This window comes from Strix aluco, chromosome 10 (assembly GCF_031877795.1).
Source record: "Strix aluco isolate bStrAlu1 chromosome 10, bStrAlu1.hap1, whole genome shotgun sequence".
Classification (NCBI taxonomy): Eukaryota; Metazoa; Chordata; class Aves; order Strigiformes; family Strigidae; genus Strix; species Strix aluco.
This window is the reverse complement of record NC_133940.1, coordinates 20,755,686-20,782,984: the sequence shown is the minus strand read 5'-3', so window position 1 is coordinate 20,782,984 and position 27,299 is coordinate 20,755,686. Positions and strand designations below refer to the sequence as shown.

General features: G+C 38.9%; 1 protein-coding gene across 2 annotated transcripts in view; it reads left to right on the top strand.

Annotated features, from left to right (window-relative positions):
- MAP7D3 (MAP7 domain containing 3) overlaps positions 1–27,299 on the top strand; it is a 46,742-nt gene that overhangs the window by 8,371 nt on the left and 11,072 nt on the right. For both annotated transcript variants that reach the window (XM_074834721.1, XM_074834722.1), the window contains 12 exons: positions 5,701–5,802; positions 6,639–6,719; positions 8,139–8,302; positions 11,137–11,251; positions 12,198–12,230; positions 17,228–17,329; positions 19,722–19,820; positions 20,213–20,311; positions 21,408–21,533; positions 23,853–23,998; positions 24,379–24,515; positions 25,094–25,338. In XM_074834721.1, the coding sequence (XP_074690822.1) occupies positions 5,701–5,802; positions 6,639–6,719; positions 8,139–8,302; positions 11,137–11,251; positions 12,198–12,230; positions 17,228–17,329; positions 19,722–19,820; positions 20,213–20,311; positions 21,408–21,533; positions 23,853–23,998; positions 24,379–24,515; positions 25,094–25,338 (1,449 nt within the window). The remainder of the gene's footprint in view (positions 1–5,700; positions 5,803–6,638; positions 6,720–8,138; positions 8,303–11,136; positions 11,252–12,197; positions 12,231–17,227; positions 17,330–19,721; positions 19,821–20,212; positions 20,312–21,407; positions 21,534–23,852; positions 23,999–24,378; positions 24,516–25,093; positions 25,339–27,299) is intronic.

The window sequence follows — 27,299 nt, the reverse complement described above, 5'->3', positions numbered from 1 at the left end:
TGGGAGCCTTTTCTAGCAAAGGGAGTGGGTTTAGTGTGTCAGCCCTGTGTGCACAGTACCAGAGTGCTTCTTACCAACCTTATGATGACTTCTGCCAGAGTTGCTGACATCTCTTTGTCCCCTTTGAGTGTTGTGCTGGCAGTTGCTTTTCCCATGAAGTAGAGAAAAGCATAACTCTTGTCTGAGCAGTGTGAGCAAGGTTAAAAATAAGAGAATACGAGTGACAGCAGGAATCAGGAAGACTCCATAGGAGATATGTTCACAGTGCGTAACAGCAGCGTTTGGACTAAGGATGGTGCTTGCCCAATGTGGCTGTCGGCCAGTGCTATAGCATCTCTGACTAGAAAGTTTTTGGGATGGCTGCCAATTCTTTTAAGGACAAATTTTGATTCCTTGATCTGCGCTTGTATTACATTCAAGTTTGGTTTAGATTATATGCTTCCCTTAGGGAAGCTCAAGCCACGAATTAACTAGCAACCTTCCTGGTGCCTCTCTGGTCATGCCCTAGGCTGAAAAAATACAGCAACATGTCTTTAAGATTGCTTCAGCCATATCTTTGTAGGTTTACTTACAAGAAATAAGTAGTGTTTTGTTAATTATGTGGGGTTTTTTTAATGTTTCCAGCTCTTAATCTGAGTGTGGATGTTTAAGGATAAGTAAAAAGTTACATTCTTGGAAACGTGTCTTAAATACTTACTTGTGGAGCTGCTAATTCATATACTATAAAGGAATGCTTGTGTCAAAAGTTTTCCAGTGGGATTGATACTTGTGATGAACTGAAGAAATCATCCTAAACTGCCTTGAACATTGGGAAGAAAACCAGATTGTTGTACAGAATTAGCTACAGAAATGGGCTTAAGGGGAGGAAAACACATAAAGGTAATAAAATAGGTATCCCATGCAGGGAATAAATATAGAATGAAAGTGTGAAAATAGAGTCTGAAATAAGGGTAAGACAACAGGAAGCTCTTCTGGCCTGCTGAAGCTGAGAGAGTGTGCACTGCTTTCTGGAGATCTGTGTGCTTCCCATCTGGTGACTGCCCAGACAAAACAGGAGAACCATCTGCCTTCCAGCTGGTCCGTCAGAAGGTGCCTACTGGGAGGCTCACGTATTTGGTTGTGGAGCCTGTCAGTCCTTGCAGCCCAAAGATGGGATGTGAGGATCAACAGGAAAAGACAGAAGTGGGAAAGCAGAGAAAGAGGAACGTGTACAGAGAGGGCTTTTCTGTTCATCATTAGAAACTTTCTGTGGTGTCCACCTGTTTGTGTGAGGGTTCATCCTTCTGGCGTCCTTTAAACAAGGAGTAATGATGTAAAACCAATACCCAATTTTTCAAGCATCTAACATATGAGCTTGCATCCATGTCTTAAATGTGTTAATTAATTAGTGGAAATCAGCTTAAAAGACCGTGCAGAAATCTCAAACTTGAATGCTGACTTCACTTGTCTTTCCTGAAAGCACGTACAAAAATTATTAAAAGAAAAAGGATCTGAACAGTGTTACTGAAAAAGGTTACAATCTGCTAGACGAACAGTAGCTGCCTGTAGTAGAGCAAGACAAAAATGACATCTTGCAGATTTGACACAGTTTGCTATAAAATCAGGGATATTTTGCTGGAAAGTTCACTTTTGGTTTATGGATTGCTTATTGACTTCTTGTTACCTGCTTTAAACTTTTATGAAAATGCTTAGATTTGTAGCAATGCTTAACATTCAGGAGACCTCCTAACTTTTGTTTCAAAGGCTTAGTCATGGATTTTTTTGTTTGTTTGCTCTGCATAATGAGTCATTAAATCATAAGAACCAGAGGATTGCTGTGAAAGTCAGCATGTTCTGCTATCCTTTCTGGTTCAGCACGGGAAGAGTGAGCGGGGTAGTGTCCAGCCGGGTCACAGATACTGGGAGAGGCGATGGGATGGAAGCCCTAAACCTCACGAGGTAAAGGGATGGGGCTGGTTCACTCCCTAATGAGGTTTACTAAGAACAGCAACTGTGTGGGTCCTTTGACAGTCTTGGCAAGGGCCAAGGGTATTAACTCAGTGCAAGGATTAAAATAGAAATAAAGTTTTATTTTTAGCACCGGTCTCTTCAGGGCATATTGGAAACCTGATCGGCAAAGGGAAGTATCGTCATGCTCGGTGCAAGGGAGGCACCACCATACCTGTGCAGTTAGCACGGTCGTGAGCTGGAAGGTGAAATTGGGAGAGCTGGTTTCATCTGGCATGTTGCCTTCAGCAGCGGCCAGTTCCTGGTGCTTCTGTTGGTTTGGTTTATCCATGATACACTTGGCCAGACACATAGTGCTAAACGGTGATGAGGGTACAGAAGGAAAACTTCCCAAATTACCTAACAGCCCTATATTATTATGCATAAATACAACTTACTATTGGCCACATGTGTGGCTTGTACTTTTATTAATTTTAGCTGAAGTATTTAGAGGTTGTCTACAGTAAAATAAGCACACACATTATGCTGATCACAAATTATAGTTGTGAAAGACTTTAATGACTACTGTGGGAGGGGAAGCTCAGAATAGAAATAAGATTTAATTTGTCTCTAAGAGAGTTTTTCTTCTCCAGGAAGTTTGCTGAATATGTTCATGAAGGCACCCCCCAGTAATATACAGCATATGGCACAGGTTGTAGTGAAATGGTTGTAAACTGGTTTACCATACTCGAGTATCCTGATTAATTACAGAAGTATTAGGCTTATTTTACAAAGGTAGTTACATTTACACATTCGTGTAAAATTCTTTTCAGTGAAGCTTTGCTCCATAGCAGACTGCTGCATTCCTTACGGAAAACTAGGCAAAAAAACTAGGCATCTGTGCCAAAGAATACTTAAATGTATTAAAAATTAAGAGTTATCTTATTAAAGAAAAATAAAATCTGTATTTTTTTAAAGGTTACAAAGTTCAACATTATGCAATTCATTTTCTCTTACTGTAGTAGAATGTGGATTTTGAAAATCACAGTTTCATACTGTAAATTTACCATAAAATTGACAAGGGTTGTAAAACCTGTCTGTTGACCTGAGACTTGGTGAAATTGAGCTCACACATCTTGGGGGTGCATCTAATGTTATGTATGTTCCCCTTTTAATAATTTTTTTTGTTCAAATCCCCAGTTCACTTTTAATTCTAACTTTTTGTTAAATGGATTGCTTCTCTGTAGCATGAAGGTGCAGTCCTACTGCCTTTAAATCTACTACTTTCAAATTTGTAAGCATGTTGTTTCTATGGAAATAATGAAGCATTGAAGCAGTGAACATAAATATTTTAACTGACATACAAAAAAACCCTGACATACAAAATCCTTTGGCTAAGTATTTCTAGACTTTTTTCACCTCTGCGTCCTTTGCAAGCTGTACTGTTTCTGTAACCCACTTTCCTATTCTATAGATCCTCCAGTAATTTTTTGCAACCTTAATTAAGATGAACTAATTGCTTTGCAGATATGACACATTTTAAATGAGTTCTAATCATGAACTTTATTCAAGTGTTTGTTTATTTTTTAAATGAATAATTAAAACATAATCCCCTACATCCATTATGACTGGCTTGTTCAGTGAGATTTCTAATAATAAAATACTTCTGCAAGTAAAATAAGATTAATACTGTACCTGTTTAAATTGCAGCTTGCTTCTTACCATAACTTTGTTACAGAAATTTGAATGTTTAAACTTTGAGAGTTGAGGCAGAATTCCAGTGTTGGTCTTAACTAAACCTGGTGTAGGTGTAGGGTGAATTTATTCTGCTGGGTTTGTTTCCCGGCTGGGCTGGGCTGAATTGGCTCAGTCTGCCTGTACACCTTCTGTCTCCTCCCTTGCTGATGGAGAGCAAAGGAAAGATGCAACAAATGTTTCTGTATTTGTCTTGACTTTAAATGGTATTTGAAGAAGCCTTTGTGATCTACAATGGTGTTGTTGGATGTAAATGCCCTGGCTGTATATTTTTGCTCTCAGAAAAACCTGCAGTAGGCTGTTTTTCCTCAGGCTGTTTTCACATCTAATTGTGTTGAGAATGTATAATTTTGTTGTTCTCCACTTGGTCAATTTTTGGGCTAGATTCCCATCCATGTGATGTGCTACAGTGTACAAAATCAGCTTTTTGACTGACTTTTGGTCTACATAGTGAAATTACAGTGAGTCCTTTTTTAGCTGTTCTCTTTGCCAATTGGTAATCTTACCGTGTCGCAGTATATCTGGTCTCTGACTTATTTGAAAAGAGCCTCAGAGATGTATGGGATGGAACTGAGGAAGACTTTTGTTTGGTGCTGCAATGAAAAATTAATTCAAGACATGGCAACAGCTGCGGGTGACAATTTAGAGTTGCTGAATAAGTATTGTAATCAGCATTTATCACTGACATCACATCGGATTAAACACTTTGAGGTGATTGTTCTTGGGCACAGCCTTAGGGAGGGTTATTACCATGACACAACTAGTTGTCATGGCAATGCATGGAGAAGAGGGAGACTCTTCCTTCCTCCTTTGCATTCTGCACTATATTAAAGGGAAGCCTGAGATCATTGGCAAAGCTGTCGTCTTTTTTTTTTTTTTTTTTAAATGTAACACCAAATTCTACGATTCGCCCTTCATGTTATGGTTGAAATCACAGCACGTTATGTGTTACTTTTGTGGATTGCCTTTTCTGTTTAAAACAGGCATCAACTTCTGCTTTCTCATGTTTGGTTGATTGCGTGGTGTATTCTGTTGCTTCCCCCTAAGTCGGGCTTTTCTGTAAGAACCAAGTTGATCTCCCTGTATCTGTCAGCCAAGGTGAGAACAAGGTGTCACTGCTGTAAGGACACTCCTGTTCAAAGCTGTGCAGGAAAATGGGGTAATGCTGTCTTACAGGCTGCCCTGCCTGATTTCTCTGTAATGCTTCACCTTCACAGCCTGAAAGGTGATTAGTTAAAGTGAAAGTTGATACCAAAATAAAGAAAATCTGTGGAAAGTGATACAGTAAATTAGTCTCCCTGACATCTTAATGGGTTTCGTTATTTGATGAAATTAATATTGCTAGCATTTCATTTCTGTATGATTAACCAGGAGTCATAGCCCTGCAGTTCACTCTGCTCACCTTGGTGAGACTTGAATAAGGTGAATGGGTCTCTGCACAAATGCTCAAATTACAGTTTTCGAGTCTTAATTTATAATTTAAAATTATTTTGGAAGATCCAGTTTTAGAAGTACATTGTAAGCATCCCTTAATTGTTTATGCAGCTAGTCCACTTTCTGTTTCATGTCACGAAATAATGAAAGGTCTTCATAAACCTTTCCCTGCTTCGGTCTTGTCAGAATATGATTCCACCAGTGCTAATCGACTATTACATATATGTGTTCAGCCCACAAATACACATGTAAGTCAGACTTAGAACTTTGCTAAATATTGTTTTTCTTCTTAGAAAAGTTATTTAATAAGTTTGATTTTTTTTTTTTGTTTTAAAACTCTATAGTGGTTTGCTACACATTTTAAAACACAAGGTTTCCTAATTGTTTTTCCAAAGAAAAGCTGTGCCAGGTCTGAAGTCTCATTCAACAAGTTTTTTTCTTCTTACAAGTTGAGTAGTCCCAAGTTAGTTATTTAATAAAAGTATCCACAACCTCAAAAAGAATTTTATGTATTTATTTTAGATATTTATTTCATGAGTTTTGGTTGTAGAGCTTTTCTTAATATGAAATTATTCTTTTTCACAGTTGCTGCAGCCCAAGCCATAGCAGAAGAAAGAAGAAGCCAAAGTGGTGTTAGCCCTATTGCAGTCCAGACCTCAATAAACATAAAGACAGCAACTAAACCAGGTATAATTATTGGTCATTGTTCTTAATGAAGTACTGGGTTCACAAGGGAGAGTTAGTAGGGAATGAATAAAACATCTTTTAAAAAGAAGTTTGATGCTCTTTCTTCAGGAGGCTTCAGAGCATAAAGCACCTGGTAGATGGTTCATAGATTCACTGAAGGTCTGATTTTGATGACAGACTTTTGTTCTTGACTGGCTCAGAGTTCAGTTGGTGAAGTTGCCTATCTTTTCAACAGGGCATAACAACAAAGCTAAATGATTTTTTTTTTGTGCTCTGCCCAGGTTAGCGGTTCACTTCTTGCTGAAATTCAAGTTTTTATACCTGCAAAGACTTAAGCAGTCTTAGTTCTGCTTAGCCTGCAAACTAGCTATTCTACAGCACTTTGAATTTGTCATGACAATGGTGAACTACCTGTTCTCAGATCGAGCTTTTCTAGATTTCTGTAATTCTTGATCATAGGAATTAATACGTATAAGAATGAGGATCAGAGCTGAGTTTGGAATAAGGGTATCTTCTCAAGAATCTGACTTCTGCTCAGGCTTTCTTTTGACTGTATGCATTGGGCCTTTTAATATTGTGTCTGCTTTCTGCTGCACCTATTAAAAATAGTGGATTGGTGGTTGTGAGAGAATGGAAAGAGGAAAAAGGGTATTTGGCTTCCTATGAATTTTTCAGACGACATCTTTAATCTCTATAGAGTGTGCAGTGCTTTGGTGGTATGTGTATCTCAGGAAGGTTTGTTATCCTTTTGATAGTAAAGACTTCCAACTTTTTTATTTAAATTTGAATGTTCTAAATAACTGACAATTATGTGTCTTCTATTTTTCTTTTGACAGTGATAGATGGTTCCACTCTAAGAACAGAAGAAAGACAAAGGCTGGCCAGGGAGCGTAGGGAAGAGCGGGAAAAACAACATGGTATTTTCATGTTTCATTTAAAATATAATTTCCTAAAATGTTTGTTATTAATAACTTACCCTCTTATTTCTTCTTCAGTCACTTTTTTCAGCTTGCTGGGAATAAGAGACAGGGTCTGCTCTTGGTCTTGCATCAGTGACCATTTGTGAATCTGAATGGAGAAGTATTAGATTTGAGAGGAAAACATTCCAGAGATTTTTAGCTTCTTGAGGCTGTATGTCACTTCTGACCTTCCATTTCTTAGTGACCACCAAGCAAATTCAGCCTATTACTTATTGAAAGCCTTAACAAAAACACTTCAGAAAGTAAAACTTTTAGCTTAGAACTACTTCCTGTAGCCCTCAAGACTGAGGTTTGGGGAACACTGGTTCAGAGAAAACCAAAAAAGGTTGAGCTAGTTGAATGACTTGATTGCCTTGAACACTGCTTCCCTTGTTTCCTAGCACACTGAAATGACTCCTGGATTGAAGTGTCAGCAGTATGCGCTTTATCTTAGCAAAGAATCTGAAACCTAGAGAAGAGCATAAAACTCTTGCCCAGCTTTATGCTGTTTGTGATGTGAATCAGTGCATGTGTGTGCAGCAAGAGAAGAAAGGGTCACAGTATGCCCTGCAGTCCTGGTTCTTGGCCTCCCAGCTTGTGCAGAGTGGTGTCTCTCTGGCCTCTATGTTTGTTAACGTAAAAGCAAAGACACACAGCAATGGGAATGATTGTGTTATCCTAATGTGGAGAGAGGATAGGACTAGGATGCATATAAATTCAGAAGTATTTGGGGGCCCTTATATGTAGATACTGCTTGTGCATTGTTGGTATAATTATCTGGTCTCTCAGTTCATTTTATCTGTTGAGCTGTGGAAAATACTTCCACTGTGTATTCAACCACTAGCTTTTTGTCACAGGACTTGAAGCTTCCTGTTAAACTGCACACAGCTGTTCCTAGGTGGAGGCTGTGGAGAATAGCAACGTGACATAACTATTTTGAACTTGGGTGCAGTAACTGTGGGGTTTTCCCATCTTGTCACTTGGTGCTTTAAATCTTTTCATTATATCTTGTTCTAAAAAAAATTAAAATCGCAACATAGCAAATTCTGCCTTTTGATACTCAATTTACTACTTACTTATAAATACTTCACTATTATGATGTCAAAAAAAGTATATGCTTAACAGAGGGTATATGCATATCCTGACATTCCTGTCTAGACAGTAAAGTCTAATGGCAGGAAAGGTTCTGATTCCAGCCTAACCTGGGGACAGAATTAATGACTCCATCAACATGTGCAGTGTCATCCAGCTCTGCAAGCTACTCTTGTTTTAGCTTTAAGTGGTGATATTTTGCTTGATAGTCTCTTGCCTGTAGGTTGCATTGTAATATCAATAAATAGTTAAGTTTGATTTTCATTTTTTCTTAAAAATTTGCAGCTGCCAAAGAGACACAAATCCTTGAAAAGGAGAGAAAAGCAAAACTCCAGTATGAAAAACAGTTAGAAGAAAGGCAGCGAAAGCTAAAAGAACAGAAGCAGAAAGAGGAACAACGGAGGGCAGCAGTAGAAGAAAAGAGAAAACAAAAAATAGAGGAGGAGAAGGTACTACTGTCAAAGTTCTATAGTTTTAAAGAAACTCCTACATTGTTTTCCTACATTACCATGCTCTGAAGAGGTGTGAAACAGAAAGTTACGGAACTAGTGAATATTTTAGAACATTAAAAAATTTCCCCATCTGTCCAGTGGGCTGTATAGACACATGTCCTCATTCCCTGTTCCGGGCCTACCTTTAGCTATACCTGAGGCACTCAGGACGTCAGGAGCTGTGGCTGCTGTTTGGCCACTAGTTATTTTTCACATGAGCAAAAACTCCACCCATATTCTTAGATTTCTAGATTCCTTTCGGTGCACTTTGTAGATTCTGTTTGTAAATCAGTGTGGGTGACAGGTCTTCGACCTAATTCTGTGTCTTGCTTCCTGGGAGCCCCACTGTGGCCTAAGGCTCACATTCTTTCAGTTCTAAATTACAATTTGTTACTATACATAGAGCAATTGATAATATGTGTAGGTACCATTTGCTGTTTTGAACTGTGTATTGACTGTTCTTACTTGACTCTGCCTTTGCTTTGACTGCACGTGGGCCAGTAGAGCAGTGTGTGAGTTGCAGAGCTCGTTGCAAATTGATAGAAGCTGAAAGTAGAAATAAATACATAAAGCTATGCCATACCTTTTGAAGAGTAGGTCTGCATATTAAATGTGATGCAAGTTCTGAAAGGGTTCATTTCCAGGGTGTCAGCAGTAAAGGCATGACACGCACGTATGCTTTCATAAGCTGGTTGTAAGAACTTGCTGTGGGTCATTGATGAAGAGCCTGTATGCCTGACTGGCTGTTCCCTTGGAGTCCAGCCATTGTTACATTGTTCTAGCAATACATCTTTTTTTACCCTTTTTGACTGGCAGTATTTGACACTGGCGTTCAGTTATCTGTAATTGGCTTCTGGGTGTGTTCAGATTGATACTCCATTTGAACTTCATAGAATAGTTTACATTGCTGGAGAACAAGCAGAAATGTTTGGGTGGGCCTTAACCGCAGTCCAGTGCAGTATCATCCCTTTAAGCAACTACTTTAAGCAACTAGCATCCCTTATGCTTCAAGAGGTGTACTCCTAAGCCCATACTACCTTTTATTCATGTAATTTTGAGGATGGTGGATATGTTTTAAGTGGCCACCAGGGTGAATAATCAAGGAAGACAAGGTCTAGCCAGTGAGTGTTTGATTGGTGTTAACCTTGTCTTTTACTTGGTCCCTGGAGGAAGATGACCTTGTACATAGAGTTATACATGAAGAATCCATCAGGTGGGAAAATAGTGTGCACTTGACCTGTAAACCATGCTTTCAACCAGAAAGTGAGAACACATCTTGACTTTGGTACTCTGACATTAGAAAATAATCACTTTCAAAGAAGCTAAGCTATCTTAGGGCAATATTTGCCAGCAAGATACTATCTACAATTGTAAATTTAGTAGATAGAAATGCATCCAAAATGCATAGTCTCCAACATTATTGTTTGGTACCTCAGCCAAATCTCACTTAGTTAATCATCTTCCTTAGATAAAGTAGAAGCAGCAGCAGAACAGCAAATACTGTGGAAAAAGATGCAGTTCTCTGCCTGAGAAGAGAGTCTTGAAGACAACTAGCTGTGGCTAGGATTGAGATACCTTGTCTTCTCACAGTTACTCAATTATTCTGTACAGCTGTGCAACTTACTGTGTTGGCACCTTGAGCTGCTAACTGATTTTTTGTTGTCTGTAAAGTGAAGCCTGTGTCTTTAACTGTGACTCTGAAGAATTACCGCAATGCAGATACCTCCATGGAAATATCATCTACAGATTACATAATGTCTGGGTACTTTGGCACCTTGGGTAAACTCCAGTTCAGGTTTCTTTAACAGAGGGGAAGCTAAGCTTTGTATTTCAAACAAAAACTTTTAATTTTCTCTTTTGTCAGTGAATGGAATCCATCCTCCCTTCCTTCCAAGTTTACTTTGTCTGTTAATACACTGTGACTTTTTTAGTTTGTGTTGTGAAATGTTGTTGAAATAAGGTGAAAGTCTTGTGTCCTCAGGAGGGAGAAATGTTTGGATAATGAATCCCCTTGGCATCTTACTGCACTGTATCAGCAGTAAATACTGCTTCAAAAGATCACTTGGGATATGACTATTCCAGAAGAGAAATCTGTTGTTGACACATGTATAGAAACCTGGCTGAGGAGAAACAGTCTAGCATGGTTACAGTCCATCTTTATGGACAAGAGCTAAAGTTTCCCCATTAGCAGTTACTAGTCCTGGAGACTGAATCAAAAGCTTCTTTCAGTCCTCTTTGTCCTGTCAGCAGTGGTCTGGAGTTGGTTGGTCTTTTTTGCAGTTTTGTCTTCATATCTTGTGGTTTCATCGTATCTCTATTAATACCAGTATCTGTTAAGACTTGAGTTAGCCTTTGTGTAGTTCTCTGCAAATAAAAATAACCTTATACTTGGTATTTTATAATGGCGAATTTTTATTGCCTTTTAGAAATAACTTCAGAATAGTTTAAAGGGTAAGCAATTATTTTTGCTTAGTTTGGGGTTCATCCCTATTTAGAAAATAAGTAGTGCCATTTACTGAATAGGAAATCTGTTTGGTGGCTATTTTAATAAAGAGTAGAATAGATTATCTGTGCTTTAGCTCAACCTAATCATGTTTGCAGTGTTTTGAAACCATTAATTACCCTTACCATCCTTTGCATGATAGTTTTTGTAGCAAAAGCTTGTTATCAGGCAGTATAGGTAGAACAGATTTTAAATCATACTGAGGAAAAAAAAAAAAATCTGTATTTTGTCTTTTAGCATAGCTGTGCTTTATAGTTATAAGCTTCACAGAGATGTTGTTTGATGATAGGAACGATATGAAGCAGTTATGCATCGTACCTTGGAACGGAATCAGCGACTGGAAACACGACAGAAGAGATGGTCATGGGGAGGATCTGTAACTCCAGATTCAGAGAGCAAAACAGGTAAATAGCACCTTTTCCAGCATGGCTAAAGTCATGGAATATTGTTGTGAACACTGGCAAGTGCAGCAGTATTCATAGGGACCTTGCCATCCTTTCCTATCTTGGATCTTACAAACAGGATCTACGGGTAGCTCTTGGGGAAAGAATCATATCTGTACTTGTCCTGAAATGCTGCTCAGACTTAGAGCTATTTTTGACTTTGGGAAGAGCTGGAGAGAAGCCACATGGGAAATACAACACCTGGCAGCATTGCATTGCCAGCTCCCAACCATCAGATAAGGGGAATTGTAACATGTAATGTTAAAATAATTCTGACTCCTTCAAATGCAATACATGTAATGGTGTGCTAAGACTGATGATAAACAGGAAAAAAAACCCTGGTGTACTGTAATACTACATCTAAAATGTTTTAAACACAATGCTAAGTGATTATTTGAAGGACCAGTAACGGGTAAGGAGATGCAGTGGGCAGTGTCCAAGCTTCTCTGAGAACAGGCTCTATTCTAGAGTAGACGGTGCATTTTAACAGTCTTTAAATTGAGCGCAGATTGTTTCCTGTTTCACACAATTAACTGTTTCTTCTTGTAAAGATTCTGAAATCAGGCCAGCAAATCAGGATTGCAGTGGAGGGGATCTTTTCATGCACTGCCTAATTGGAAGACCCCTCCAATAAGTAACTTAACATAAGTTATTGTTCAGGAATAAAATAAAACAAGAAAATGCTTTAATTCAGGCTATCTTCTGAATTGGTGAAATTGTACTGAGTGTGTTTTAGTAGTGTCGTCTTCTGTCAGCTTGAGTGTTGACTTTTAAGTGTTTATAACATGTTTGAAAGCACTTTGATATAAATTATCATTATGATATCCAGCTTCCCCATTTTTTGGTTAACTTGCATTGTTTGCTATTTGACCTTGTGATTTAGCTTACAAACCTTCTTCTTCTACAGAACAACAGACCACAGATGAAGGTGGAACTGGTGGTATTGATTTCCAAAATGTTCTTTTTCTGTTGCTTTACACTCACTACTAACCTTTTAAACTTGAGTTCTTGTGTCTCTGAAACTAAGGAAAACCATCTTATAGATCTTTTCCTGGATCTTGGCCAGCTGTGCAACAAATGTGATCCCTAAGTAGAAAGCAGCCCCCTATGTTTTTAACTATCCCTCCCAGCTAATTAAACTACAGCTTAAGTCATGGCATCCTGAGGGAATTTTCAGGGTAAGGATATGTGCGTTTAGGGTTTTAAAGATGACTGGATACAGCATGGGGGAGGAGAAGATAAATTCTTAGTGGCATTTATTTGAATTTAAATTAGTTCAGTAGTCTAAGCTTTTTTTTCTTTTTTTAAGGGCAATTTCAAACCCTTCCATTGTTTCCTAATTTGCAAAAAGTACATGGTAGGGTTTGGTTTGTTTTCTTTTTGCTTTGTTTTACCAGCAATTGAAGTAACATTTGCAAAATCAAATGATATTTTGCTGAAACTTTGTGAAAGGGAATGGGTCCTTTGTGCAGTTTGATATTTTTTTCCATGAAGGGTTTTGCAAAATCAGATCTATCCAATTATCTAAACATAATTCTATATATTAAATGTGTTTTCGTTGGATTTCTGGCACTTTTCAGTGCACAGATTGAGCCATTCATAGAAATGCTTTGTATCACTGTTACATTTGTCAAGGCTATATGTTTAATAAGTAAAATTGTTTCTTGTAGCTGGTTGAAGATGATAGCTCTCAGCTGAGACCCAGCTAAATCTGAATTCTGAATATCTGTGCATGCTCACAGCATTACTAATTCAATGCAGCTGTCTTGTAACGCTGACAATATGAGACTTGAAAATGCAATGAAAGTCTGACTGAGTATGATTTAACTACTGTGGCTTATTCTGGCAACACAGCAGAAGCATGTGTATTTTATTTAACTTCTCTATTGCCTTTCTGTGCACAGCATGAATCCCTAATTTTCTCCAAAATTAGCCAGTTTGACTGGATTGGTTTACCTGTTTAACATGTGTTCCTTGGATACATATATAAATCCAATTACTGTATTCCACATCACCAAATGTCATTTAACCTTGAAACTAGGAAATCACATTTGCCTTACATGTTTAGGAAAGCACTATTTTTTTTTCTCTCCCATTCTTTTCTACCTTATCTAATTTTAAAGCTAAACTTTATAACAAACATAAGGTTACTTGCTCTCTCCTGATTTATATGAGAAAATGAGTCTTGTCTGTCCTTTTGATCATGGAGGAAGATCTTCAGTGCTGCTGAAGCACATTAAAAATAGTGTCTTTCACCAAACATGCTCCTGATGTAATAATAGGTGCTTAAGCTGTACCTTATGCATGTATAGTAGCAAGAGGAGGAGCAGATAAGTTCAGCTACAGTAGATCAATTTGGATAATTTGGCACCAATTTTGAAAAAATTGACTGTGGAGGTAAACAGTGCAGCGTTTGACTAAGACACTTGTGCATCCACACTGGTTTAAATTTCTGTTTGATTTTATGTTGAGGTTTCAAACATACAGCTGTCTTACCTGGGCTGGATAATGTGGAATCATGATTGAATTGACGCTTCTTGTATTTATTCCCGTTTCAGGATCGTTCTTAGCTTTTTATATTTCTGGGAGCTCCTCACTTAATTGTTATTTAAAATCTATCCAAATGGTGTACTTTCTAAAATATCCTTATTTAGTCCCTTTCACCTTATATTTGCATAATTGCTGGAAAGACAACAATTACCTTTTTTTTTTTTTTTTACTCTGAAAAATGACACCATACAAGCTCTGCTACATTACATCATTGTGTCTGAGTAGTGCACCTTGTGTAACAGCACATCTAGAGCAAGTTTCAATATAATATTATTTTTCCACCATCAGTTTCTATGGCAGATTTGGGACTAAAGTCTCCGTTTCTTAAAATGAAAATTATTGGGGGAACAGATTTAAAATACTCTTTACGTTATTTTAGGACTAAATCCTTTCTTGTCTATTATATTGCTGTGCAGAAAAATATAGAATAAGACATGTTCTTTGGTGAACTGGCTGTGTCAACAGTAATATTTAGGAACATTGACTGGTAAAACAGCGTTTGTGGGTGATAGAGGTAATGTGCAGTATGTAGAGGAGTATGTATATACAGAATGTGATTCACTGAGACTGTACCAAGTACCTCACTAATGGCCTGAAATTTAAAAATTGATGAAAGCCCCAGAGTCAAATGTTAACATTAATGATATTGCTGTCAGTGCTAAAATGAAACATGCAGGGTGTGGTCTGCCAAGAGAAATGGCAAGGCTGTGTAATAAAGCATCCTTGATGACAGAGTCCTTGTAAATGAAGGAGGTTTAGCGATGACTGCTAAGCAAAACTAGATGTTCAGGTGCATCTGTAGTGGAGACATGCTATTAGAATAGAAATTGGGCTGCCGGAGTCTCTCCTTTCTAAATAAAGAGCTTTCTTGTCCTAGTAGAAATTTGGAAGGAAGTGAGAGACAGATAATCTTAATTTATTTAGCCTAATTTTATCCAAGCCCAGATAGAGAGTGCTGCAGCACCCTCTCTCAGTGAAACTTGGTAAGAAGCTAGGATTGAGAGTTGCGCTCTCTCGTAACAATTTTCTTAAGATACCGTGTTTCCCAGCTCCTTACCCAATTGCAAGCCTTGCTGCATGGCAGTCATACGCTTTCTTTGGCTTTGCTGCTACAGTTTGCTTTCCCCGTTCCAAAAATACAGATGTTTGGTATCACATGAGATTTGTGCTGTATGCTTCTTCCATTTCAAATCCCTTGATGTAAGTATTCTAGCTTTCTTCCCAAAATACAAAAGATATTTGAGGTATTTTTTCAAAAGTTACTTTGTAAATATCTATGTAACCAGCCTAATTTACTCAAGACTATCCTTTCTGTCTTCTAAAGCTTTTTCTCCTAGTGAATTGTCCAAAGCTTTAAAGTTTGCAGGAGCTGTCCTGTGGATGAGGTAGGGAAAAAGTTGAGGCCATCTGATCATATATTTACAAATGTATTGGTCAAAAAAGCATTGTCTTCTTAAGATCTTGGACAGTTAATACAAACTAAACATTTCTGGAAAAAGAAAACTCAAATATTAGCTCATGCCCTCACCACTGCTGTCTGTTCTCCTGAAAAATAGAAACTGATTTTTTTTTTTTTTGTCTGAACAGTCATATTATTTAGCCTGTATGTTTTTCTTTTGAGTCTTCTAGTAGAAGTTTTGTCCCTTGTCTCTTTACTAAAGAGCACAGCCCACCTCCAGAACTTGTAAACTTGCTGGAAAATAATTACTTTGTTCAGGGTAATTTTTCTCAAGGCAAGAGTTTAATTTTTTGCCCTCTGTGTCTCAGTAGGTGATAGACCAAATCTCAGATTTCATGCAACTGCTGAAGTCCTAATTTGAACCAAGAGAAATTTGTGTGAAGCATCTCCATGTTTGGAGGCCTTAGACTTGCACACTCGTGCAAGGAGCCAGGCTTTCTTTTTAAGAGCAGACACTAGAGGGTACTCTTTACCTTCGAAAACACCCAGATACACAATTGATGAGTTTTTCGATTTTCATATATAAAACCTCTCAAGACTGTTTTAGTTATCCCAGTACTCAGGTTTCATTCATAAAATGCCTTTTTTTTTTTTTTCTTCCTTTTTTTTACATTGGGAAAGTATCTGCTGAGCTCAGATCTTAATTTCTTAACTAGATTCAGTAGATCCCCCTTTCTCCCTCTTACCCTGTGGGGACTTTGCTCTTGTTCACTGTGACAAGAGCTTCCCACTTCTGTAGCTTCAGCTACAAAATCTGCTTTTCACTTGACATGGTTTTGCGAGAGTCGCTGGCTCAGGAGGCTTGGGTTGGGTACCCGTGTCAGAAGTACGGTGCAGAGGTAGGACTGTCTATAGGAACCCTTATGTCCTGGCTCTTGCTATAAGGAGCTGCTATAGCACCCATGGCCAAAGGGAAAAGATGCTGCCTCTGTGGTGAGTAGTGCTGCTTTTTCCTTTGGTACTTATGCACTAATGAGTTCACATTAATCACCTTTGCTGTCCAATATGCCAGCAAAATCAATTACTTGTGTTTGATGTATAGGATTTCTTATGTTTATTATGCTAGTCTGCACTCCTTTGTGTGCATTATTCTCTTCTGCTTCTTGGGTTTCCATAGCAACAAGTACATGCTTTTCCAAGGCTTTCACACTCTGGGGTAGTGTTCATCCTGAAAGTACATTATTTGAAATGAAAAAGCAGGTATTTATCTGGCTCATAGTAAACTTGAAATTTTGCCATGTGAGATGTGATTTTTATGTGTGTCCATATGTCTGTGTGTATACACATACAAAAAAAATACTTAATGCCTCTTGTGGCAGTTTTTTTCTGAAGAGTTGCCAAATTGATAGGAAACATGAACTTAAGGACTAGCTTTTAGAGAAAAACTGGAAATTTCTAAAATAGTTACAGCAACCATTGGGAAGTAATCAGAAATAGGGATGCTTTCTTGCCTTCCTCAGGACTTGCTTTTATCTCTCCAAAAGCATCTGTTTTGTTTTGGTTTTGTTAACTAGTGATTGTAAAACTGTTTTGACATACCTATGTGGAAGGAACAAAGAAAGAAATTATTGTTTTTCAAGTTTTGTTGTTACTGTCTCTGTCTTACCAGTCTGGTAACAACACACAACCTCAGCAGCTTTTGTCTTTACATATTAGGAGCACAGGATTTAAAAATTACTTGTTTGCATACATATGCATAAAATCTTGGCATGACTCCACTAAACTAAATGCCTCTTCTGTGCACGTTACAACTGGTGCTAATTGTATCAAGTCTGTTCAAAGAAAAAAAAATTACTTCTGTTTCTCATTAAGCAAAACTGGAAATACCTTTCAGGATGTAATACTTCAAAAGTTAGCTCGCAGCAGTGTGTGAAAGGTTATTCCTCAGGTATGAAGATGAATTCTAAAGTGAGCTCTTCTTTACACAGCCAGCAAGCGGTCCACCTCCACAGCAAACCTCAAACAGACAGAAGCTGTCATGAATAAACGGTTGTCATCGTCTGCAGCGCTTTTAAATGCTTCTGATCGAAGTAAGTGTTTGTGTGTCTGCTGGTAGCAGGTGTGCTGCTTAACTTATTTGGGGAGGAGACAGGAGGTGGAATGAGACTCCTCTTCCTCCCTTGCTGTGTAACTCACTTAATATTTTGATCTCAAATGCATTTCATGCAATTTGTTAATCCAGCTTGACCGTTCAGGGCTTTGGCCCAGTTGATGTGATCTCTGTTAGAGGAGAAGAGTAACGGTAAAAATTGCTGGTTTTTTATTTTTTATTTCTGTAATTCTTTTACTAAAGTCAAATCTTGGTGGATGATTGATTCACAAATCATTTCACATCATTATGGGTTTGCATGCCTTAAATCACACCCTAAAATTTCAGCAAAATAGAAATAGTACAAAAATAAAGTTTGCCTTGTTTTGTTAGACAGCTTCAGTCCTTTGATTGCCTGTGGGAAGGGAAAAATCAACTTAGTTTTGACATCTTTCTGTTGTGCCAGTCCTGTACTCTATAGATACACACTTTCTTTTTAATATTAAGCAAATAGAGAAAGATGCATGAAAAACTCTGACACCTGTGGGAGGTTTTTGGGTGGGAAGAGATTGTTTTGTTTTGACCTGAAGTTCTAGCATGACTGTAGCCATAGTGTGCAGCTCTGACACTGTTTCCTAGCCCAATAAATTAGTGTAATCTTGATACTGATGCTCAAATTATGCATTTCTTAAACTGTTAGTGCACGCCACTGCTTGCAACCATTCTGGACTACTTACTGTGCCAATGACTACCAAGGAATAAAAATGGCCTGGAAGCCAACTATTTCTTTAATTTTATTTTTTTAAGAGTTTCTAAGAGTGTGTGCACTCTAGAGATTGTCTACCAATTTCTGTGGCTTACAGTCTCATTTTGAATTGCAACTTTGGAGTGGATGAAGCTCCTGACTGCAGCGTGTCATGTTTAAAATGTGCACGACGCAACTAGTCTTAAGATGCAGAGATGTAGAGAATGAGGTGGAGCTCTGTTTTTCCCACTTTCTGGTAAACCTGTACATGTGAGTCTCCTTTCTGCCTCCTCCCCTCTGCCCCATCCCAATACTTTCTGTAAATCATGGCAATCTGCCTTCTCCAAATACAAAAAAACCCAAACAACTAATTATGAAACAGAAGAAATTGTCCTAATCTTGTTCATAAAAATAAAGATTATTTGCATGAGCACATATCATCTTGAGATTTCCTTGTGGGGAATCTTCTCAGTGTTTCATAGGAGCCTGCCTGTATCCTGAATGTTTTGGGTTTTTTTTTCCAAAATGATGAAAAGCATTAATAAGCTAAGACCCGTTTAATAGGAAAACAGGTTCAACTAGGTCTATGCTGCAGTGTTCTGTCAATCTGCAGCCTTTGATCAAATGAGCTGTGCTAGAAGAATGCCTAACATGGACACAGCTAACTGATTTTGCTGGTTCATGTTGGAAGGTGATGCAGCAGAAAAGCTTGTACTCATACACTGTGTGCCTGGTAGGGGAATCAGTGAATATATCTATACTGACATAGCTGCAGGGGCTCTGAGTCACTGGAGACTGCTTGTGATTTAAAATGATATTTATATATAATGTGTCTGCAGGGTTCAGCTCTGAGTATGAGTCAGAAACAGGGCTGCAAAGTACAAATTAAACCACTAACAAACGAGGTCACTAATTATCAACTAATTGGGATTGCTCTCAAATTTACTGTTCCACCTTGAAATCCTTTATGAATCCTTGTTTGCTTTGGAGGAGAAATTCTCAGGTGGCGTGAAATACAAGAAATTTGGACAGGACTCCAACTGATCCACATAGTCAGGGTGTAAAGGTCAACTGACAGGTTTAGATCACTACAGCAAGTTAGAGCGGTTCTGTGCTCTTGGTCTGGCACTCAGGAAGAAATGGCTGTTTGGTAAAAGATGTCTAAATTCAGATGACAGAAAATACAGTCGCAGAACTAACCAGATTGCTTCTGCTGTGCGTATGTGCCTGGGAAGGTGGAGGAGCAGAATGCGGAAAGGGGAGGAAGATGCCTGTCCCTGGATCAGTGGAGTATTTCATCAGCTGTGTTCTGTGTTAATTCTGAGCTCGCTCTTACTCATACAGAATGTGAGCAATGGCCTTTTAAAATAATTTATTTATTTTAAAAGGCTTACAAGGATGGCCTCGGTAGGTCAAACAAGAAGTCTGTTGAGACTGGCATCCTACTGCTATGATCAGTAACATATAGGAATATAAGAAATAATCCTTTATATAGAGTAATTCTTCCCTGATCCAATTTTCCTGCTTCTGAAGTATTCATACTATAAATTGGCTTAATTACTCTTCTGTATCTTAGGAAAGTGGGGCAGGTGTTGGAGGGGACTTCTAGGCTTTTCAGCATAATTAATCCATGCGCTTTCACTTCCAGGTACCACAAAGAGAAGTGCCTCATTAAACAGACTGAATAACAAAGTTCCTCTACATTCTCAGCAGTCTGCACTCAAAGGTTCACAGGTGGAACAGAAAGGTGCTAGAAACCAGTTTGTTTTGAGAGTTGGGAGGCAGTAAATGGGATATTTGAAGTTGACTTTAAACCATGTCCCAGTTTCATTATAAATGTTTTTACTCAGGCTTTCACTGCTGTGCATGTAGTCTATGCGCTGTGGCATAAATATCATTATGCACATTGCAGTGCCAGATACTGGGTAACTGTCTGTAAACCAGCCTGAAAAGTGGAAGGGTGGGGGGAGAGTAGACAAATGGTAGCCAAACCATTTAGCTCATGAGAAAATAGTGCTTCATAATGATAGGTCAGTGGTTTTAGCTGACTGGCAAAACCAAAGCATGGGAATGGCAGTTTAGAAAATCATACATATAAATATCTTGTTAAAAATAATCTTCCTTACGCTTGGTCTCTAGGAGGAACAGAAAAGAAGAGGAGCACATCTTTGAATAGAATGAGTAGTAAACCCCAATCCTCTCCAGAACTAGAAAAAGTGAAAAAGGAAGAAAAAACAGGTGGTTGTTTCATAAAGCTGAATATTTTTTTTAAAGCCATTCATAGTAAAGTTTGGATAGACTTACATTCACTAGTTTCCTTGGTTCTTAAATTTTTAGGCTTTTTTAATGGCTTTTTTAGTTGCTTAGTGGTAAAGATAAAATTGTAAATGGTAAAGATTGAATTTCTCCCTTTGGACAAAAAAGAAATCCTGTAAGAAGGACTTTGACTTTGCTAAATGGCACCATAAGTAGAGAGCAAAATGTCTCTCTGCTTGAGAGAGAGACATATTTGAAAGCTGGTAGGCTTAAATGTAAGATACAGTAAAAATGTCACTGATATGTTCACTTCTTAGTTAAATCTCACCTTTGCTTTTTAAGCTCTCTTTCATTATTCAGTTTAAAAGCAACTTCTCTGTTCCTGCTGCTAGCCTAAACTTTGTGCATGCAAATGAAGGAAGAAACCTGTTCTCACTTCAGTCTGTTTTGGTCTGTGTATTCCCCACTAGGTTACAAATAACCTCTCTTCTAGGAACTCTTCCTAAAGCTGAAGACTAGCAACTTTTCTAACATGTTTTTCCCTTTGAGTTAGCAATTCTGAAACTTTCCTTTTTAGCAGCTGTTGCCAACAGTGGAAATTATATTCTGCTTCAGCATCTTTCCTGTATGGGAGGATGATGGGTGCTGTCCATGGGAATTTGTGTGTGCAGATGATGCCTGACGATAACCATTTGCTTTGACTTGCAAGTCTTCTGTTTATTATGTCAGAACAGCCTTTTCTGGAATCTAGAGACTGTAGCTCTGAAGAGCTGTGTCAAAAACTTTTCATACTTTGACTGACTTCAGCATTCACCTCTGTCATACACGTGCCAGTTTTTGCACATTAAAACGATTAGTATTAAGCAAACTGAGGACAAGAAGTGCAACGTAAGAGACTGCAGTTTTTAACCCTTCTGTGCTTTTAGTTTGGATTTCCCTTTCCATGACTTCAGTATTTTTCTTCCAAAACTGTTATGATTTGCAACAATGCTCACAGTCTTCCTTTGCTTTGTACTGCTTGTCTTTTTCATTGTATGATTTCATGTTGGATCCTTTTTGATTTGTTCCCATTATTTAGCTCGTCGCTCCCAGCTCAGTCCTCTGGACAGTAGCGTAATCAGTCGCCTCCTCGCCCCCACACAGGCCTCCTTAGCTAGGAGTAAAAGTGCTGCTACATTATCGGCTGATGGACAAGATCCCTCAGGTAACAGGAGGGCAGCAAAGCCTGAAGGTTTTATGCAGTTGCTCTTCAAGCAAGAACTTACATGATAGTCGCTAACTGTGCTACACTTCAGTATGAATCAGACAGTTAATACATGGTTATATATAATACTACTTATCCAGTATTTTCTTTGGTCAGTAATAACCAATTTATATGCTATGTTGCATGTTTACTTTACAAAACCATAGAATAATACTGGCTTTTAAACTCCAGTGCCAGTTTACTTGCTCTGCAGAGAACAGGATGCTGGTGTTCATTGTGGGTTTTGTTTGTGGTGATTTGGTGTTTTGGTTTTTTTTTTTTAACTGACAGAGATCTGCATTTGGGTGTACCCTCAAATGAATCTGAGATATACTGCTCAGAGAACAGTGCTAGGAAATGAAAGGGGAAGAACCCAAATAAACATATCGTTTCAAAGGAGGCTGAAAGGAATAAGTGCAAAGCCTAAATTTCTTTAGGGGGAGAAGCTCTTGTAGGAACATGACAAATGGGTTATCTTAACATAAGGACAGGGAACCCTGAGCTGGCTTTGCTCAGGCTGATTGTAGAAGTAGAGACATACTAGGAGAAGACACTGTAGAGAAACCCTGGCTGGCTCAAGCAATTTTATATTGGTCCAGATTGAGCTGACAAGGCCACACTGTGGCTCAACTTAGTACTAGCACAGGAATCTCTGGATCGTGGGGAAGCCCTAGCTGCATCCCACGTGTTTTATACCTGTTCTTGGTTGTAATAGTGCCCCGGTAAATGCATATCTGGAACCAATATGGAGTCCTATCTCCTCTCTTACCTTACAACTTGCGTTCCCAGTTTTGCTTGTTTCCTCTTAAGTATGTTTTTCCATCTTTATTTTTTATCTTATTCCATTTAACTTGGTCCTTGTTGGTAATGGTGACATTTCTACACTGCTCACCTTGTGTGGTAATCATTTTTTACTTTTTTGGTTTGTAGTCAGTGGTCATATTTTTGCACACCTGTCTATGTACCACTTTTATTTCACCATGAATATTTCAGTTCATGTCATGTGGGGAAATACCATCTTTTTCACTGTTACTGACAGCATGTGACTTATTCACTATTGCTGAATTAAAGATAACTTTTACATTTTCATCAGTTTACTTAAAGGTATTTTCTTCATTTCAGTAGAAACATACCTGTGCTTTAGCACAAACTGTGCACAAACAGAATGCAGTTCTCCTTGCACAAATGCTGTAAATATAAAAATAAAATGTATTTTCCATAAAGTTACGAAATTAAGTGCTGGCATCTGTCACAATTTATTCAGACTATAGAAGAATCCAGTATCTAGTTTCAGAAGTAGATTTTTACATCTATGTATGCTTATCCATCTACAATTACGCTAGTGAAGAAAGCGATTACAAGATACAATTTATTTCAATATCTTATGTGTGAAAAGATTGACACTTCAGGTAGGAAAGGTATTTTAGTTTAACAGTTGACCTTTTGATAGATTTCTTTTACACCACCTATTTTGATTTGTTAATGCAGATAAAAGGCATGCATATGTAGTAATAAAGGGGCAGAAAGGGAAAGTAGAATAAAACAATGTTGCACAATGCTTATTTCACAAGGAAAGTTTATAAAGTAATGCTCAGATTCCTAATGCAATGCTGCTTTATAACTACTCTGAAAAGAAGGAAGAAATTCTTCCCTGTGAGGGTGGTGAGACACTGGCACAGGTTGCCCAGAGAAGCTGTGGCTGCCCCCTCCCTGGAAGGGTTCAAGGCCAGGTTGGATGGGGCTTTGAGCAACCTGGTCTGGTGGAAGGTGTCCCTGCCTGTGGCAGGGGAGATGGAACTAGATGATAATTAAGGTCCTTCCAACCCAAGCTGTGCTATGATTCTATGATGATTCTATGATTTCCTCCCTGAGTATGGGCAAAACATGCTTAAAATTTGAACCTGTCATGAAGAACTTGTAAAGAAAGATGCTAAGCCATTAAAACAGAAGTATTTGTGATTAGATGCAGCTTGACTAAAATTAAAGTAACACTGGTGTATTGCAATTTAGACATTGTTTGGAAAAGCATTTTATTTTTATCTACTCCAGACTGCTGCTTTCACAATGGTTTTATTCTTGGTGCTGTTGCTTCCAAAGTACTAATCGTGTGGTGGTGGCGTCTGTGTCCATGACCCGTTGCAATGTGCACTGCCTGTGGTGTTTCCCTGTATGGTTTCTAACACACACAATCTTTCTTTCTCTCTCCCTCTTCTTTTTCTTCTGTTCTTATGCTGTGCACTTGGTTCTCGTTTTGTCTTGTCAAATTCCTAACTTTTATAGAATCTCACCTCTGTCCTCGTTCAGCTTCAGCCAGTTCCATCAATTCCTCAGTCCCAGCTCCTAAAGTGCCCGTGCGCAGTCGTAGCATCGACAGATTGAAGTCTTCTGTATCTTCATCTGATGCAAGTTCACCAGATTCAACCCAGGTTTGTTGAAGACCCACACGAATTAGGTTTGTATTAATCGGGGTTGGGGGAGCGGGGGGGAACAGCTCAGGATGGGTTCCTGTTTCAGCAGTTTCCTTGCTTATTGAAATGTTCAATAGCATTTGCTTCAAAACCACAGTATTGAAGTCAAATTGGGATTTTATGGTCCTTGATCTCCCTGGTACCTTAAAGGCATGCTGTTTGGTGCTTATGGTTCCTGAAGTTCAGTTTAGGTAACATACTGACTGCGTCTGTGTTTTGGAACATAAAAGAAATGTAAAGCAAGTCTTGTTGAGAACTTGTATGTTTGTTGTGGTAGCAGCCCTTCTGTAAACTATTCTAGAGAGTGAGCATGATTTTGTTTTTATGTATTTTGTTAGAAATCAGAAACAGAAAAACCGTCCCCAGGTTCTGGTTTAAGGCGCCCTCCCTCGCCATCTCCATCTGTGTCTGCCCGTAGAAGATCCCCTTCTCCTGCTAATTTGGTGAAGCGTCCTCCCTCACCTTCTGCAGTTCGGTATGTGTCCAGGTTAAATACCTTCCTTTATTCAGAAGAAAATGAAGGCTGCTTCCTGCCTCAGACAGCTGGGCTGTTAACACTTGGATGACCTGTGCTTTGCCATGTTTATACACATAAGGACTTCACTTTTGATCCAATTTCTCTTTTCCACAGTAGGGAAGCAGGCCTTACATGAACCTTTGTCTCTTTTGTGCAGACGAAATACACCCTGGTTTTCTGTAGTCTGCAGTAAAGCCAACAGGGAGCATGTGAGCTTTTGAATAAGTTGATCTGCCTGTATTTTTGTAGGAGGTTTCTTGGATTGGAATCACAGGGTTCATCCTTGATGTGGAGTAAATGAAGGTCAGGGCTAGCACACCTGTTTTGATGTTAGCCCACAAGTAGTGAGTCCAGGTGCACAGGGTATTCCGGAATCCTGTGTTTGAGTTTTATGAGGAAGGCACCAGTATTTTGCATGTGGATTTATTTTTAAAAGCAAGGTACATAATGTAAACTAACCAAAGTAGACTGCTGTCCTCAGTTGCGTGTTTGAAGTTTTCAGTGTTAGCCCTGAAAAATATTCTTTATTTCAACAGACAAAAGACTCGCCCACCTTCGCCTAGCATGTCAAAACAAAGGCCACCATCTCCTACTCCAGTCTCTAAACCGGCACCCATTCAACGTCCACCTCTCACACCAGGTGTTATAAACATTACCAAAAAGAAAACTGAAGCAGAGAGCAAACCAAAGGATAAGGGCGCAGAAGGAACAGGACAAGAGCAAGGTGCTTCACCAGTCTCGGACAGGGATGTGGTAGCTGCTAGCACAAAAACCAAAGAAGGTGAGCATTTCTCAGTGACTGATGCACTCTTATTTGAGACATCTCCAGTGTGTGCTAGGACTGGTGAGATAATTCATTCATGAGGCAGCCCACTGGAGGGTAGGATGCTTTAAGGCAGAAGCTGTTCATTGCTGATTATTTATACAACAATTTTACGTGGTATGACTTTTAAGTGTGGATTTTAGTGTAGTAGTCGGTTTATTTAACTTGGAGATTTAAGTCAGGAGCTTTCAATGTTACTGCTTGTACTATTTTAGGAAGAGCAGAAATCCTGTTTGCCTTTTGGACTTCAGCCACATTAGCTGAGAGATCTACTAGCTAAGGTTTGCAAAGTCAATAGTTAAACTATGCAAAGGTATTTCAGTCCAGTTGGTAGTTCTTAAAATTGCTTGTGTAGAGACCTGCTTGGAGGAATAACTCAGCTACTGGTGAATCACAGGCTGAGAGCCAGTTTTCACAAAGCTAGAAGGCTGCCTCTGTCTCTGTTCCAGTGAATGTATAATCATTGTTGCCTCAGGAAAAGGTGGTCAGTTCACAGGTCACACTGAGAAATTATCTTGGTAGATTAAGGAGAGCCATACGCTGGATAAGCAATTAGTTCCCTAGACCTTTTCATCGTGCCAAGTAAGCACAGCCTCTGTCCCTCTTACTGGAAGAATACCACCTGCCATCTCCAGAACAGAATCTGGGAGGGCCTTCTGATGAGGTCTGGCAGGCACTTCTCTGTGGAGAAGGACATAGGGAATACTTAACGGGAAAAGGAGGGATCTCTGGAATTTAAGCTGCAGCCAGTGGGCAATACTGGAGGTGAAAAACCTTCAGACACAAGGTAAGTGGGAACATACGCTTGCTGCACGTTACTGCATGTACGGTTCCTGTTGTGCATTCCTCAGCTGCTGCAGTTGTCTGTTACTTCTGAGGCTCTTCCTGACACTGCTCAATGTTGGACGTGAAATAGTGTTAGTCGGCTTCGGCTGACAAACTCATTTATGGTACGGTTCTTTGAGCATGTGCTCCTCTAGAAGGAAGCCCAGTGTCATACTCAAATGTGGATGTTTGTATGAAGCTGCACATCCGTCTTTGGTGTAACGTCATTTATCTTTGCAGTCAGAATGTCCATCCCTCGATGTGCTACATTACTGTGATAAATGTCTTGCATGCCTCAGAGGGGGCATAATTAATTGTGATCAATGCCATCGGTTGGTTGAAACCTCCATAACAATGTGTCCTATTTCTGGATCTTCCAGTTGTTCTGGAACAAGAACAGGTGTTCTTGTTCCCTGGCTGCCCCACCTGTCTCCTCTCTACGCTGACTTCTGGAACTGTATTAACCCAGTTTATCTGTTTTCATTTTATTTTATTGCTAATCTCCAAGCTAGTCATCTTTGTAGCGATTCATGTTGGGGCTCGGTGAAGCTCTTTTTCTCTGACACATAGAAGATAAGGAAATAGTGGGCATGTTCTTCAGCTTAGAGATGATTTCATTTATCTCTTCGAATGTTTTTGGTACACTGCAATATTGCAAAGTGAGGCAAAATCTTTGTTCTTAAAAAGAAAAAGTTGCTTTCAATTTTCAAGGCAATTTTCATTTTACATGTCTGTGTAGGCAGTTCACCCTGTGGGTTGGTGCAATACCATATTTCAGACAGCTTCTGAAGTCAGAGCACACCAGTGAATGGCATGTGGCAAATCAGTCTCTAGGTCTTGTAGGTTCAACCTAATTTCAGCTTTGTGCACTTGTATCTTCATACAGTCTCTTCTCCTTCAAACTAAACTTGATTGCCTGTTGCTGACAGACGGCAATCAAGTTTTTGTCTTGTTTTTTGTGTCTTCCTACTAAAATATACTGTTCTGCAGTAAAACACTTTTTATTTTTCAGTGACTTGGAGCAGTTGTCATTTCTGGCAGCAGCCTTTCGCAGCTTCTCTGAGAGTTAAAAGGCTTGTTTCAACTTAAAGCAT